Genomic DNA, 13,495 nt, shown 5'->3' on the forward strand with positions numbered 1-13,495 from the left:
TCATTCACTTCAGTGCTTTACAATCATCTCTTTCACTGTGTACCCTTCGCAGATGGAACCTTGTCCCCATTTTAGGTGTGCCAGCATCTCAGTTCTCACATAACTCGGGACCATCTTGTTCGTGAGGAATACAGTTCTTCAATCCTGCTGTTTTTCTCTTTTCTGCTGTCAGCAGGAGCTGCGTTGATTATCCAGTAGGTGCCCTGAGCACCTGAGATGCCCCTGCGCAATCCAGGCAGCGTTTAGGCTAGTGTTCCAAATTCCCTGAGCTAGTATGCTGACCCACGGTAGTTTCTCTTCTTTTCTATTTGTTCCTATAGCTTCAGCTCGTCTATGACTCAATCCTGACACCTGTGGCAATCTCCTTCTTGAGGCACTGCATGTTAAGAACTTTTTATCTCCTTAGGACCTCCAGCAAACAATTAAAAATCATTGCTACAATTTTTTGTGTGTCTTCTATCTGCCTCGATGTTCTGAAAGAGAAATTATGTGACCCACAGAGCAGGTAGCACCATGGCTCAGGCTAACAGCCTAGTAGGTGGGAGGCAGTATGTTCAAATGGGTGTGTTCCTTGGCCTCAAATACACTGTGACCCAATCTGAAACTTAACTGCTTGACTTCATGCTGGAAAGATAAGCACATAGGCTTAGTGTCAAAGCAGCAGGAGGAGGCAGTGTTAGATCCAGGGGCAGTCAGCATCTGCCTTTCCTTTTGGAATCTGGAACCATTATACATTCTGGAAGGAAGACGATTGACTTGGACTTGACTTTGAGCAGAGGATTAAGGTAAGGATAATTTTTAAAAATGCCTTCAAAACAGTTTACACTGGGGAGGTAAAGTGCTGGTATAGAATGATGGAGGATCAAGAAATTTCAGAACTCCATATATCTGTACCATTTTCTTTGAATGAGGCCAATAGCAAAATGAAGTTCAGGAAATAGCTATTTTTTTTTAAATAAATTTAAAGTTACAAATGTGTCCTGAAATATGAATCACTAATTAAGATACAAGTACTTTTTGGGGTTGTGACTCAAGATAAGATTTTAGTTTATGTTCTTTCTCATAACGATACTTACTTTCTATTGAAATGAGTTGTTTGTGATTCTACCAAGAAAACTGTTAAATCTCTTACTCTTAGCTGAGTTTCTCTCTCTCTATTTACAGGGCAGATCTATGATTTGTGTGGCTATAACACTGCCTTACAATATAATATTACCTTTTCAGTACTAGAGTTTGAAAACACATGCCTTTTTAGTGCTGTGTGTGTGTGTGTGTGTGTGTGTGTGTGTGTGTGTGTGTGTGTGTTTAAATGTTGTAGTCAACAAAACCTGACAGTGGGCTGTAAGGAGTTTGAGGGGTTTTGTTTTGATGTTTTTGTTTTGTTTTGTATTTTTGCTTCTTGTCCGCCAAAAGAATAATATTTGATGTTATTCAGAGTGATAGGTTTCTTTGGGTGAAAGAAGAATCTGAATTTTAGAATAAACTGTATTTGGAGGGCAGATTGAACTTACAGATAGAATCAGTGAAGATCAGGACAAAGGGTCTTTCTATTTTCTACCCTAGTAATTCCCTGGATGATTACTACTGCCTGCCTGGTAAATTCTACTTTGTGAGTGAGGAAAGAGGCCCCATGTTCTTCCTCAAAGAATGTACCTGTTTGTGGATTTAGAACAGTCCAGAGTCGACTACTGGACTTGGCTTTTATAAGGAACAACAAGTTACATGAGCAAGTATCTGTAGATCAGGAAACAGCAGATAGATCGATAGATAATGAATGATTCCTATAAGAGACTAGTGATATATTTGAGGATGTGGGCAATTTTTCTCTCCACCATGAAAGTGAAGTGAAATTGTTGCCATTTTAATTGCTAGCAGTGACTGTCTGTTAGGTCCTTTTGCCAGAAAAATATTATGATTGCTATGTCTTTATTTTGCTGAATCTTTTTAAAACAGCAGCATCAGAACCACCAGATTGTTTTAGATTAAAAGGACAGTGACATTATAATTGAATTAGGAAGAACCAATTGCTTTCACCACTGTGATTATCTGATATCTGTTAAAAAACATTTTGTGATTCCTTGTTTATTACATTCCAGTACTAATTACATTACACGTGCTAAGATGTACAGATGCATTCATACTTATCATGAAGATGGATCAGAAAGACTATCTGACCTAGATTTATACAGAATATATATATATATATATATATATATATATATATATATATATATATATATATATATATATATATATATGCAGGAAAGCCTGGATTTTAAAATTCCATGTTAACTATTACTTGTGTGTATATTAGGTAATACTAAAACTTAAAAGCAAATACAATATCTATGCCTATCTTTGGCATTATATATTGGCATATAATATTACATATTAGTATGCTCATGGCCTCAAGATACAGAATTGATTTGGGCTTTCTATTTCTGAAAGTCCCTGTTGTCTTGTTATATAGGCTTTCACAACATAGTGATACAGTCATATAGAATATATATTCTAGCCAGGTGGCGGTGGCGGCGGCAGTGGCGGCAGGGCACGCTTTTAATCCCAGCACTTGGGAGGCAGAGGCAGGCGGATCTCTGTGAGTTTGAGGCCAGCCTGGGCTACAAAGTGAGTTCCAGGAAAGGCGCCAAAACTACACAGAGAAACCCTGTCTCGGAAAAAAGAAGAAGAAGAAGAAGAAGAAGAAGAAGAAGAAGAAGAAGAAGAAGAAGAAGAAAGAAAGAAAAGAAAAAAGAATATGTATACTGTAACTAATCATATAAAGAATTAATTAAAGTGACAGTGCCTTATGAGGTGAGACAGGGACACACCCCTGTTTGGATGAGGCAAGCCTTACCAAGCAGATGGTACTGAATGTCACCTAAGGTTGGCAGCTAAGGGTTGATATTAGTCAGCCCAGGTGATAATTTGCAATAACTAATTCATATTTGATAAACAGTCAAAGTACAAGCTAACTTTTTTTTTTTAATTTGGGCAAATGGATGAAAGGAGTGTTGTTAACCAAATAGGTAATTGGAATCAAGTTACATTCTCACATTAGGCAAATAGATAAACATGGCTGATTAGTTCAATTCAGGTCTTGTTGAATATGAGATGGCTTTTGAGACACCAGAGTAGTGTAATTAGTGAGTCTTTCTCTTTCCTGCCAGCCAGCTCTCAAGTAACCACACAGAGACTTAGTAACTATGAAAGTTCGGCCCATAGCTTAAGCTTGTTTATAACTAGCTCCTATAACTTAAGTTAACCCATTTCTATTAATTTATGCGCTGCCATGTGACTCATGGCTTGTTACCTCATCTCCTACATTCCATGCTTCCTCCGCATCTCCTCGCAGCTCCTCACTTCTTCCTGGCATCCTCTGTGCCTGGAAATCTTGCTTAGCTGTTGGCCATTCAGCTCTTTATTCAACCAACTAGAGTGACACATCTTCACAGTGTACAAAAAGATTATCCCACATTTCCCCCCTTTTGTCAAAATAAAAAGGTTTTAACTCTAACACAGTAAAAGTATATACAAAACAACAATTATCAGATAAGAATTACATTCATGCTCTCTCTGTGTTCTCTCTGCTCCCTGCTCTCTGCTCTGTTCCCATCATCTTTCTTTCTCTCCAGGCCTGGCTCTCCTCCCTCCAATCCTCTCCTTCTTTCTAATAAAGCTCTTTGTAATTCTGGTTAAAAAAAAAAAAAAAGAATTATATTCACAATGTCCAGTCCATTTGTATTTGGCAAATTTGGAGAAAGTACTATATTATCTATCCTTAGTCCAAAGTTTTATACCTAAATCACTTTTTGTCATAACTTGTATTACCATCCCAAAAATATCTTTTTAGACCCTAAAACATCTTTTTAGATAAACAACTTAAGCTTTTGTGTTTCTCAACCTTATAAACTTTACATCTCTTGTGTAAGTTTTTTTTTAATTTGATAACAAGGAAAACTGTAAAACTGTAACTATCTAGTCTTCAATCTATATCAGAGACCCAAGAAGGATAAAATATTACTTGAATAAACAGAAAGTATAGAGAAAAGAACTTCCAAAACTAAGAAAAATGACAGAAACAGCTGGCTGCTTAGACAGTCACCCAAAGTTTCTTTGTAATGTCAGAGCATCCATCTTCAGCCTACAGGCCTAGAAGATCTGACAGACTTTTTTGTGAAGCAGGAATTTTTGAAGGACTGTCCTATCCTGTCTTGGCAAAGTTCAGCAATCACTTTCTTTTATGTCCTGCTTATCCAGTTTGGACAGCATAGTGTCGGCCATCGAGACAAGGGTAGTGTCTTGCCCAAATGGCTAGTTTTTGCCACAAAGAAAGTAAACTCCATATGGAGGTTTTTTGATGCCATCATCATTTTATGTAGTAGATTGGTGTTGCCAGAAGCAGACAAGTCTCACTGTCATGAATTGTCCTATGTTATTAAAACATTAAAATGCCATATTTTGTAGCTCTCTGGTGTGTTTGAAGACCATCTATCTATTTAAAATATGTCTCTGATTGACCTTGAAAACATACCTAACATGATTATAAGTTTGATTGTTATAGATGACTAACTACTAACCTGTATTTCTTTATTATCCTAAATAGCTCTCAAGGACTAGAACTTACATTACATTTTTAAATGAGCTGCATAGGTACAATACCATATACAAGAAATAGAAACATATAATACATTATAACAAAAATAACTTTAAATTTGTATCAATATACAAAAATATTTATACCAATGTAAAATATTTAAGACTATTGGTTGTTTTGTTTTTTGGTTTTTTTTTAGTTTGAAAGTAGATACAATAACCTACCCTTTTATCATATCATTTCTATATCCCCCCTTTCTTTTCAGAATGAGATCACTGAATCTAATTTCCTTTGTTTAGTATCCTCCCTGACCATGACCAATAACAACTTGTGACCAACCTCCCTTAGTGATGACAAACATCCATGAAATGACCAAACACCACCCACTCTGCCTTTTGGGAATGTGGGTGTCATTTTCTTAAAATTACTTTTTGTTGTCTGGGGGTGATGACATCTTTAGGGGACCCTGAGAAAATTAAGATAATGATCAAGTCCTGAGGGAGCTAACTGTTATCCAGTCTCAGTGTGATGGGAAAATGTAGGGCTTATCTGAAGTTTTGACTGGAGTAGTCTGTGAAGTTGGACCATCTCAGCCAGCAGCCTTGAAGCTGTTTTGGATGCAGAACTCTGAGGAAACTGCAACAGAGGCACTCTGAGAGGTTGGATCACCTGGACCACCCATTTTCATTGGTGTCTGCTCTCCTTGCTCTGAAAAAACACAAAATTTTAAAGGTAACATACATATTTGCATTAACACAAGTATGGAATATACAATGTGCACAAGTCAATTAAAGATTTTTTTTGTTCTGTATTTGAGAAGGAGCATTTGTCAACTTTATAAGTCCATTTGGACTGCATAAACAAACTGTAATATAAATCTCTATTCATACTATATGAAAGAATGGCATGTAATAATAAGTCATGAGGACTCTGTAGTCAACAAGATTTATCATGTCTCATCTCATCTCTGAGCTGTTCCCATGCAGAGTGATCAGCTTACATGTTACCTGTCCTGTAGTCTTTTTTGGTTCCTTCCCCATGTCTATAGCCAAGATACTTTGGAGGTATCCCCTGGTCAAATACAATCTTTATTAACTTAGAAGGAGTCCACAGCTTTTCGTTTCCTGTGGAAACAAAACACAACCTCCAAGGCAACACATTTTCCGTTCTGAAGCCAAGATACCCCTAAAGCACATAGGCTGGTTTAATTCAGCAGTCCCTTCCACAATCCCATGTCTCTCAGCAGCTGTTGCCTGTTCATTAGCATTCAAATAATTCAAAATTAACAAAGCACCTTATAAGGTACAAACTCCCTGTGTTATAATATTTCTCCTCCTTACGTGGCTTATTTTTTATTACTTCTCTCTTTAAAAATTTTACTATTATTTTAAAATTATTTATTTTTTTAATGACTGTCCATACTCGTTTTTTTTCTTAAGCCTGAGAACATTGTTAAACACACTGTAATCTGTTTAGCAGTTTTTTCCTTCTGAACCTTTTCTGTCTGCATGAGCAAAATCTTAAACCACTGCACAGCTTAGCTTATGGCATGTTTGTGGCTCAAGCCTGCAGGCAGTGGCCCAGGATTAGGAAACCATAATTGGCTCCATTTTTGTGTGTTTAGAACCTTTTTTTTTTTTTAGCTGAGGATCAAACCCAGGGCCTTGAGCTTGCTAGGCAAGTGCTCTACCACTGAGCTAAATCTCCAACCCAGAACCTTTTTTTTTTAAGCTTTCTCAGGGCTTATGTGGAAATGCTTGTCCCACATTGGGTGCCATTTGTAGCAAATCTTTCTCTTTCCAGCCAGCCAATTCACAAATAACCACATGGAGACTTATTATTTATGAAAACTCGGCCCAAAGCTTAGGCTTGTTTCTAACTAGCTCTTATAATTTAATTAACCCATTTCTACTAATTTACATGCTGCCATGTGGCTCATGGCTTGTTACTTCATATCCTACATGTCATGCTTCCTCTGCATCTCCTTGAGACACCACCCTTCTTCTTCCCAACATACTCTGCGCCTGGAAATCTTGCCTAGCTATTGACCATTAAGCACTTTATTAAACCAACCAGACTGACACATCTTCACAGTGTACAAAAAGGATTATTCCACAACAGAGTAGGGATGTTTTATGATGACATGATATTGTTTGTAAGAAGAGCTGAATGACTCCTGTAAATTTGGAACTTAGTCATATTTAGGACACTTTCCAGGGCTAGGAGGAAATGGCAGCATACATCTATGGTTTCTACTTTTGAGGAATTTATTTAAATACCGCGGAAGATCCCAATAGCCTTCCATGACAGTTAGGAGCTATATGCTTAGAATTGCCAAGAGAATTATGTAGATGTTTCTTGGTTTTCTGTAGTCAGTATTCAAGCAGAGATAGATATTTATGTTACCTTTGTAATTTTTACTTATTTTTATTTTTGAGATTATTGTATAATTACAGTATTTTGCCTTTCAATTTGCTTCCTCTAAACCCTTCCATATTTCCCTCTCCACTCTCTCTTTCAAATTAATTGCCTCTTTTTTTTTCACTAATTGCTGTTACATGCATATATGTGTATGTTTATACATATATATTCCTAAATAAAACCCGTTTGGCCCATGTCATGTTTCTCGTGTGTGTTTTGTCACTGAACATTTGTCATTTGTCACTGAACAACCAAGAGGTATGCTCTTCCTTGGGGAAGTCCACCTTTCCTGCTGCCAGCTTTCTTCAGTTGCCCAGAGTTCTTTGTGCAGGGTTGAGGCCTCTCAGGGGGCTTTTCTCCACCCACGCCTGCGTGTCCATTGGTGTCACCCTCACTCAGCTCAGATTTGGGCAGTCTTTCATCCTTTCTTACTTGCCGTTCCTTTTTACCTCTTTATGTTTTGCATGACTTTCCTTTAAAAAACATTTTAAAATGGTGAAGCTTTTGATATTATTCGATTCATGATGCTTGTATTTATACAGTGGTCCTCAACCTCCCTACTGCTGTGACCCTTTAATACAGTTTTTCATGTGTTGCAGTCTGGGGAAGGCCAGCTCTTCAAAACTGCTCCAGGGTTGTGAATAGAAGACCTCAGAGTAGCGAGGGCTTAGGAGAAATTCTCATCTATCCGAGGGTTAGATTTTTTTTTTTCTATCTGTGGGGAAAAAAAGAAAACACACATGCTTTCTGAAGGTAACTTTCTCTTTTACTTCATCTTAAAAATGTCTTTCTCTGAAAATCTGTCTCCACACTGCTACATCTCTTTACACACAGCTATGTACGTCTCTACTCTGTTATATTCCTTCATATACTACTGCACCATTCATTCACTCTTTACTCATTCAGTTTCTCACCTTGCTCTCTCATTCTTCTTCTCTGACCAACTTTGGACAACTATATGTTACATTTTCTTTCTGCCCATTGGGCTACATCCCTCACTCAGCACTTACACCTACACACACTCACACACTCACTACTTATTCACATCCAAACTCTGGACAATTTGGACAATTATATGTTACATTCTCAGGGCCTGGCCCATTCTCATAACACATGATAAGTCACGTAGTTTCTCTCAGGCTAGGAAGGTCATGCTGACTTGGCCATGCACATAGCTCTAAGTTGGTGAGGGTTCCCAGACAGAAAGTAAACAGTTGGCTGAACCTTGAGCCTAGGAATATGTGTAGTCATTTACTGTGGGGGGTCATGTCTCAATGTAAACAGCCTGACCTTGATTTAGTAATAAACACCTGGGAACTAGTCTTTGTGTATTTCTGAAGGGGCAGCTTAGTCTATTTTTAGTTTTTTTTTTCTGATGTCTAAAATTAACTGACTTTGAGACTGAAATACTGTTACTTTCCTGTGTCAATTAAGAAAAATATTCTGGTATTATTTCTATTCATCAGAATTATACAGCTTAAATAGAAATTATCTCCTGATCATTTACAAGTATATGTGTGCCCAAAGATGTAAAACACACTACCAGTTTGCTGTGGAAAGAACCCCGCAGCTGTTCTTTTTAGGGGGGTAAGTGGTTGCACAAGAGAAAGTTACAGACAGAAAACAAGCAGTTTCCACAGCCAGTGACCCCACAGGCTTTGCCTGGTGGGACTCCCCAACAGAGAGTTATTAGTCTGGTGGGCCAACCTGTTAAATACTAGTCACCTGCTGTTTACTCCCCGACCTCTGGTAAAGCCATTGCTACCAGCAGCTCTCACCACTCATGTGGTGGTGACCCCCAACCTTTAAATTATTTCATTGCTACCGCATAACTGTAATTTTGCTACAGTTATAAATAATAATGTAAATATCTGATATGCAGGATATCTGATATGTGACCCCTGTGAATGGGTCATTTGACCCTCCAAAGGAGTCATGACCAACTAGGGCAGTTGGGAACCACTGCCCTAGTAGTTTGAAGTAGATGATAGCATAAGTTGTTTGATAGTAACGTGGGGTACTGGTTTAGAAATGAGTACTGTTATTGGTCCAGTTTTACAAAAGGTAGAAACTCAGGCACTCACAGGTTAAGTGGCTTACCAAAAGCCACAGTCAGCAAGTGATAAAGTTTGTATTCAAACCTTCTCAGTGCTGAAAACAAAGCCCCTGCTCCATTTTTTTTTAAAAAAAATATATATATATCTTTTAATTTAAAAATTAGTTTTGTTATTGGGGGAGTATGATGTGTGGGAGACAGGCCATGGAGCATTTGCGTGTCAGAGGACTACTTCGTGGAGCAGTTCTCTCTTTCCACCTTTATAACATGGGTTCTAAGATCCAATCATGTTGTCAGGCTTGTGTGGCACGGGCCTTTACCACTGAGCTATAGGCCTTCTCCCTCTTCATTTGTATCCTATTATTCTCATTAAATTTGCTACTTGAAAAGTATATTTCTTTCTTTTTTTTTTTTTTTTTTTGGTTTTTCGAGACAGGGTTTCTCTGTGTAGCTTTGCGCCTTTCCTGGAACTCATTTGGTAGCCCAGGCTGGCCTTGAACTCACAGAGATCCACCTGGCTCTGCCTCCCGAGGAAAAGTGTATTTCTGATGGCTGCCTAACTTCTTTAAGCATCCTCTCAATTCTTGACATATGTGTTGTTTTTGATAATAAATTTCAAAAATTTTAGTTTTAATCCAGAATCTTAAGATTCTAGAAATTCCTACAAGAAAGTTTCCTATATTAAGGAATAACAATGTTTTAAGATCATTAAACCAATATGAAATTCTCTTCCAAAAATGTTAAAAAATGGGTATATTTAGGACTTCTTTACAAAAGTATGTTGCAATCTTGTACGATGGTCTCAACCAGACAGACAGGTGGAATCAACAGCCCTGGTGGGAGTTAGGTTGCTAAATGAGAACTTATCAAAGCAGGAATATCGTGTATCATTAAGGTCTACCCGTTCTTAGTAATAAACAACTACAGTTCAGATGTTCCAAACATAAGTAAAGTATATGTTCTTAAGTATAGCACAGAATGAAGGTTAGGACCAGAACCTCTGCTTGGAGATATGTGATGTAGCCTTGCTGTGGGATGTTCTGTATGGCAAATGTGTTGCTGATTAGTCAATAAATAAAACACTGATTGGCCATTGGCTAGGCAGGAAGTGTAGGCGGGACAAGGAGGAGAATAAAGCTGGGAAGTGGAAGGCTGAGTCAGAGAGACACTGTCAGCTGCCATGATGACAAACAGTATGTGAAGATGCCAGTAAGCCACGAGCCATGTGGCAAAGTATAGATTAGTGGAAATGGATTAATTTAAGCTGTAAGAACAGTTAGCAAGAAGCCTGCCACGGCCATACAGTTTGTAACCAATATAAGTCTCTGTGTTTACTTGGTCGGGTTTGAGCGGCTGTGGGACTGGCAGGTGAGAGAGATTTGTCCTGACTGTGGGCCAGGCAGAAAAACTCTAGCTACATAGCCTGACTCTTGGAAGGTTTGGATGACTCAAGAGTGCATGAAATGAGCTTCTAGGGTCTTGATTGGAGATACAATCAATATTTGGGTCAGCTTCACAGTTTTCTTTAGGACATTGCTTTAAGTCAGAAGGGAGTAACCCAAAGTAAGAGGCCCAGTACTCACTAAAAGAAATAGTGATTCGCGTTTCCTAGACTAGGAACATTGTGACATCCTCTTTTGTGAGTTTTCTTGAATCTGACCTACTATTAGATTTTTAGGATAATTGTGGACTCTATTTTCACTATTGATAATACAATAAATGCGTTTAAAAGAAGGACTTCAGAAATAATTAAAAACTCACATTATTCAAGACTGATTTATACCCTTGACTGAAACCAGAGGCTAGTTCTGTTTATTAGAGTATGGCAAGGATGTGAGCAAAATTTGTAATGTGGTTTGGGTTGGTGTCAACAGGCTATGTTGTTGTAAAATTAAATCTCAAACTTTCAGTGATCTACATCAATAAGAGGTTTTACACACTACACACACACACACATACACACACACACACAAACACACACACACACAGAATCCCAATCAGGCTGGCTGCCCATATTTGTGCAGTAGAGGTGTCATGCCAAAGTAGCTAAGGCTAAGGTAAGCAGACTTGAGTGACTCAGCTTGAAAGTGACACGTACCAACTCCTTGCTCAGTCAACTAGCCAGAATTAGAAACCTGGTTCAAATTCAGCTGGATAAGAAGCCTAGAAAATGCCGGGCGGTGGTGGCGCACGCCTTTAATCCCAGCACTTGGGAGGCAGAGCCAGGCGGATCTCTGTGAGTTCGAGGCCAGCCTGGGCTACCAAGTGAGTTCCAGGAAAGGCGCAAAGCTACACAGAGAAACCCTGTCTCGAAAAACCAAAAAAAAAAAAAAAAAAAAAAAAAAAAAAAAAAAAAAAAAAAAAAGAAGCCTAGAAAATATGTAGAAGAACACACAAATATTTCATGAATCCTACTGGTCTTTAATAATACATTCTTGATCCTTGACCCTTTAAAACTATCTACTCAAAATCTATAGATAGTATCTCATCTTTTTTTTTTTTCCGTTTTTTTTGAGACCGGATTTGTCTGTGTAGTTTTGGTGCCTGTCCTGGATCTCCTCTGTAGACCAGGCTGGCCTCGAACTCACAGAGATCCGCCTGGCTCTGCCTTCCAAGTACTGGGCCAAACCTTCACGTTGTTTCCCTTTATGATTAAAGGGCACTTATATGATCTAGTACATACTGTGTTTTGAAGAAATCAAAACTTTTTGCTTATGAATTCTAAGATCTCTGTAAACCATTTAACTTCTCTAAACACACTTCTCAACTGAAAAAAGTGAATAGTGATTTCTCATCTGTGGATCTATTTCAAAATTTAGGTTAAGGATAGCATGTAAAACACTTTGGGTGGGGCCTAATGCATGATAGATGTTAAACAAATGCAAGTTTTCATTTTATTTTTATTTGAATGGTCAGTCTTATAGTAGGATCTATAGTATACTCATAATCCTCAGACAGCAATGTACTCAGTGTGGACAAGAGGTATTCTTGCTGAGTTTAAGTGAAATGTCTATTTCTTATTGTTGTAGGTCATGGGGAGTTTCAAAGGTCATGTCCTCCCTGGAATCTTCTTCATTATCATGGGCTTTTGGTGGGGTACAAAGAGTATTCTGAAATATGTCTACAAAAAGCAAACTCGGACCTGCTACCTTAGTTCCAAGACATTATTTCGTCGAGCAGAGATTTGGGAAGGAGTTGTTATAATCTTCATGGCTCTTACTGGTAAGTGGACTGTGGCCATGTTCTGTTTTCTCCTTTTGAGTATTTCATGAGTGGGGAAAAAAATGTCAATATGAAATTGAGATATACTAAATAAATTTCATATAAATATGCCTCTTAGTATTTATCCCAATTACAGTTTATAACTGATGTAATCTTAGGAAAATGATATTTCATAATTATATAAAAGCCTAATCCTTAATGAATCTTAATATTTAATTTGCCTATCCAACCAAGTGAATTTCCTTTGTATCATAAGTTGGAGCCTATGAAATAGTTTGATACAAGTTCTTCTGATCCTTCAAAGAGTAAACTCTGTAAGAAATCATTTTGTCAATTACACTAAAGTAATGAAGTGATTATGGAAAATCTTCAATAACAAATCATTTCTGAGAGATGATAAAGGGAACTGGGGCTGAAGGAGATCTTGCTTCATGTACATCCACCTTGTGTCCTGAGTTGGACAGAGTCCAGGTAACTTTTAACTTCAATAACTTCCCATTGTTACTGAACATTCTATAAAAAAGGTTCTGCATTTTACAGTAATGCTGTAGCTGCTGCTTTGTAAATGGTGACACTTCTAATTTTTCCACCGATTCTTTTCATTCATGACAATAGGATTTTGTTATGACCATTAAATTACAAAGTAACCATTTCCGAAAAGAGGACTTTCCCTGCCCATTCTCGAGGCTAACCAGGTAGCTTCTAGAAAACAACAACAAACCTGTCTCTATCAATAATTACCCACATGTAGAGTCTGTAAGAACTATCTCTACTCTTCCTATTCTTGGGGAAAAGGCTAAGTTCTTCATCAGTTTTGTCAGAAATCAAGGAAAACACCCTACTTTGTAACAGCTGTCTAAGAGTGCAACATCTAGAAAGAAAGCAATCATCCTTTAAATGACATACATCATAAATCCAAACCTCCAAGTCATCCAGGATTTTAGTCATTAAATCACAACCAGTTGTTGAACTAAAATTACCATTGTTAAGGATATGAAACAGTTGCTTGCATCATTTGTCTATATGTAGATAAAACTTGTTACCCAAACCTGCAGCTAAACTTGGGAATCAAGTCTAAATCAGTATTGCTAGATTTTCAGTGGAAAGCTCAGAGGGAGGAATCGACATCATAAGGTTAGAATAAGCGATGAACACATGCCCCTGTGTCTTCACACTTACTATGCAGACTCAGGAAAAGGATT

The 13,495-nt window shown here is 37.8% G+C and overlaps 1 protein-coding gene across 3 annotated transcripts in view; it reads left to right on the forward strand.

Moving 5' to 3' along the window:
- Positions 1-13,495, forward strand: part of LOC131922754 (transmembrane protein 45A-like) — a 75,702-nt gene that overhangs the window by 45,749 nt on the left and 16,458 nt on the right. For all 3 annotated transcript variants that reach the window (XM_059277594.1, XM_059277593.1, XM_059277592.1), the window contains exon 2: positions 12,101-12,293. In XM_059277594.1, the coding sequence (XP_059133577.1) occupies positions 12,104-12,293 (190 nt within the window). In that variant the 5' untranslated portion in view covers positions 12,101-12,103. The remainder of the gene's footprint in view (positions 1-12,100; positions 12,294-13,495) is intronic.

The sequence above is a fragment of the Peromyscus eremicus genome, chromosome 12 (assembly GCF_949786415.1).
Source record: "Peromyscus eremicus chromosome 12, PerEre_H2_v1, whole genome shotgun sequence".
NCBI lineage: Eukaryota > Metazoa > Chordata > Mammalia > Rodentia > Cricetidae > Peromyscus > Peromyscus eremicus.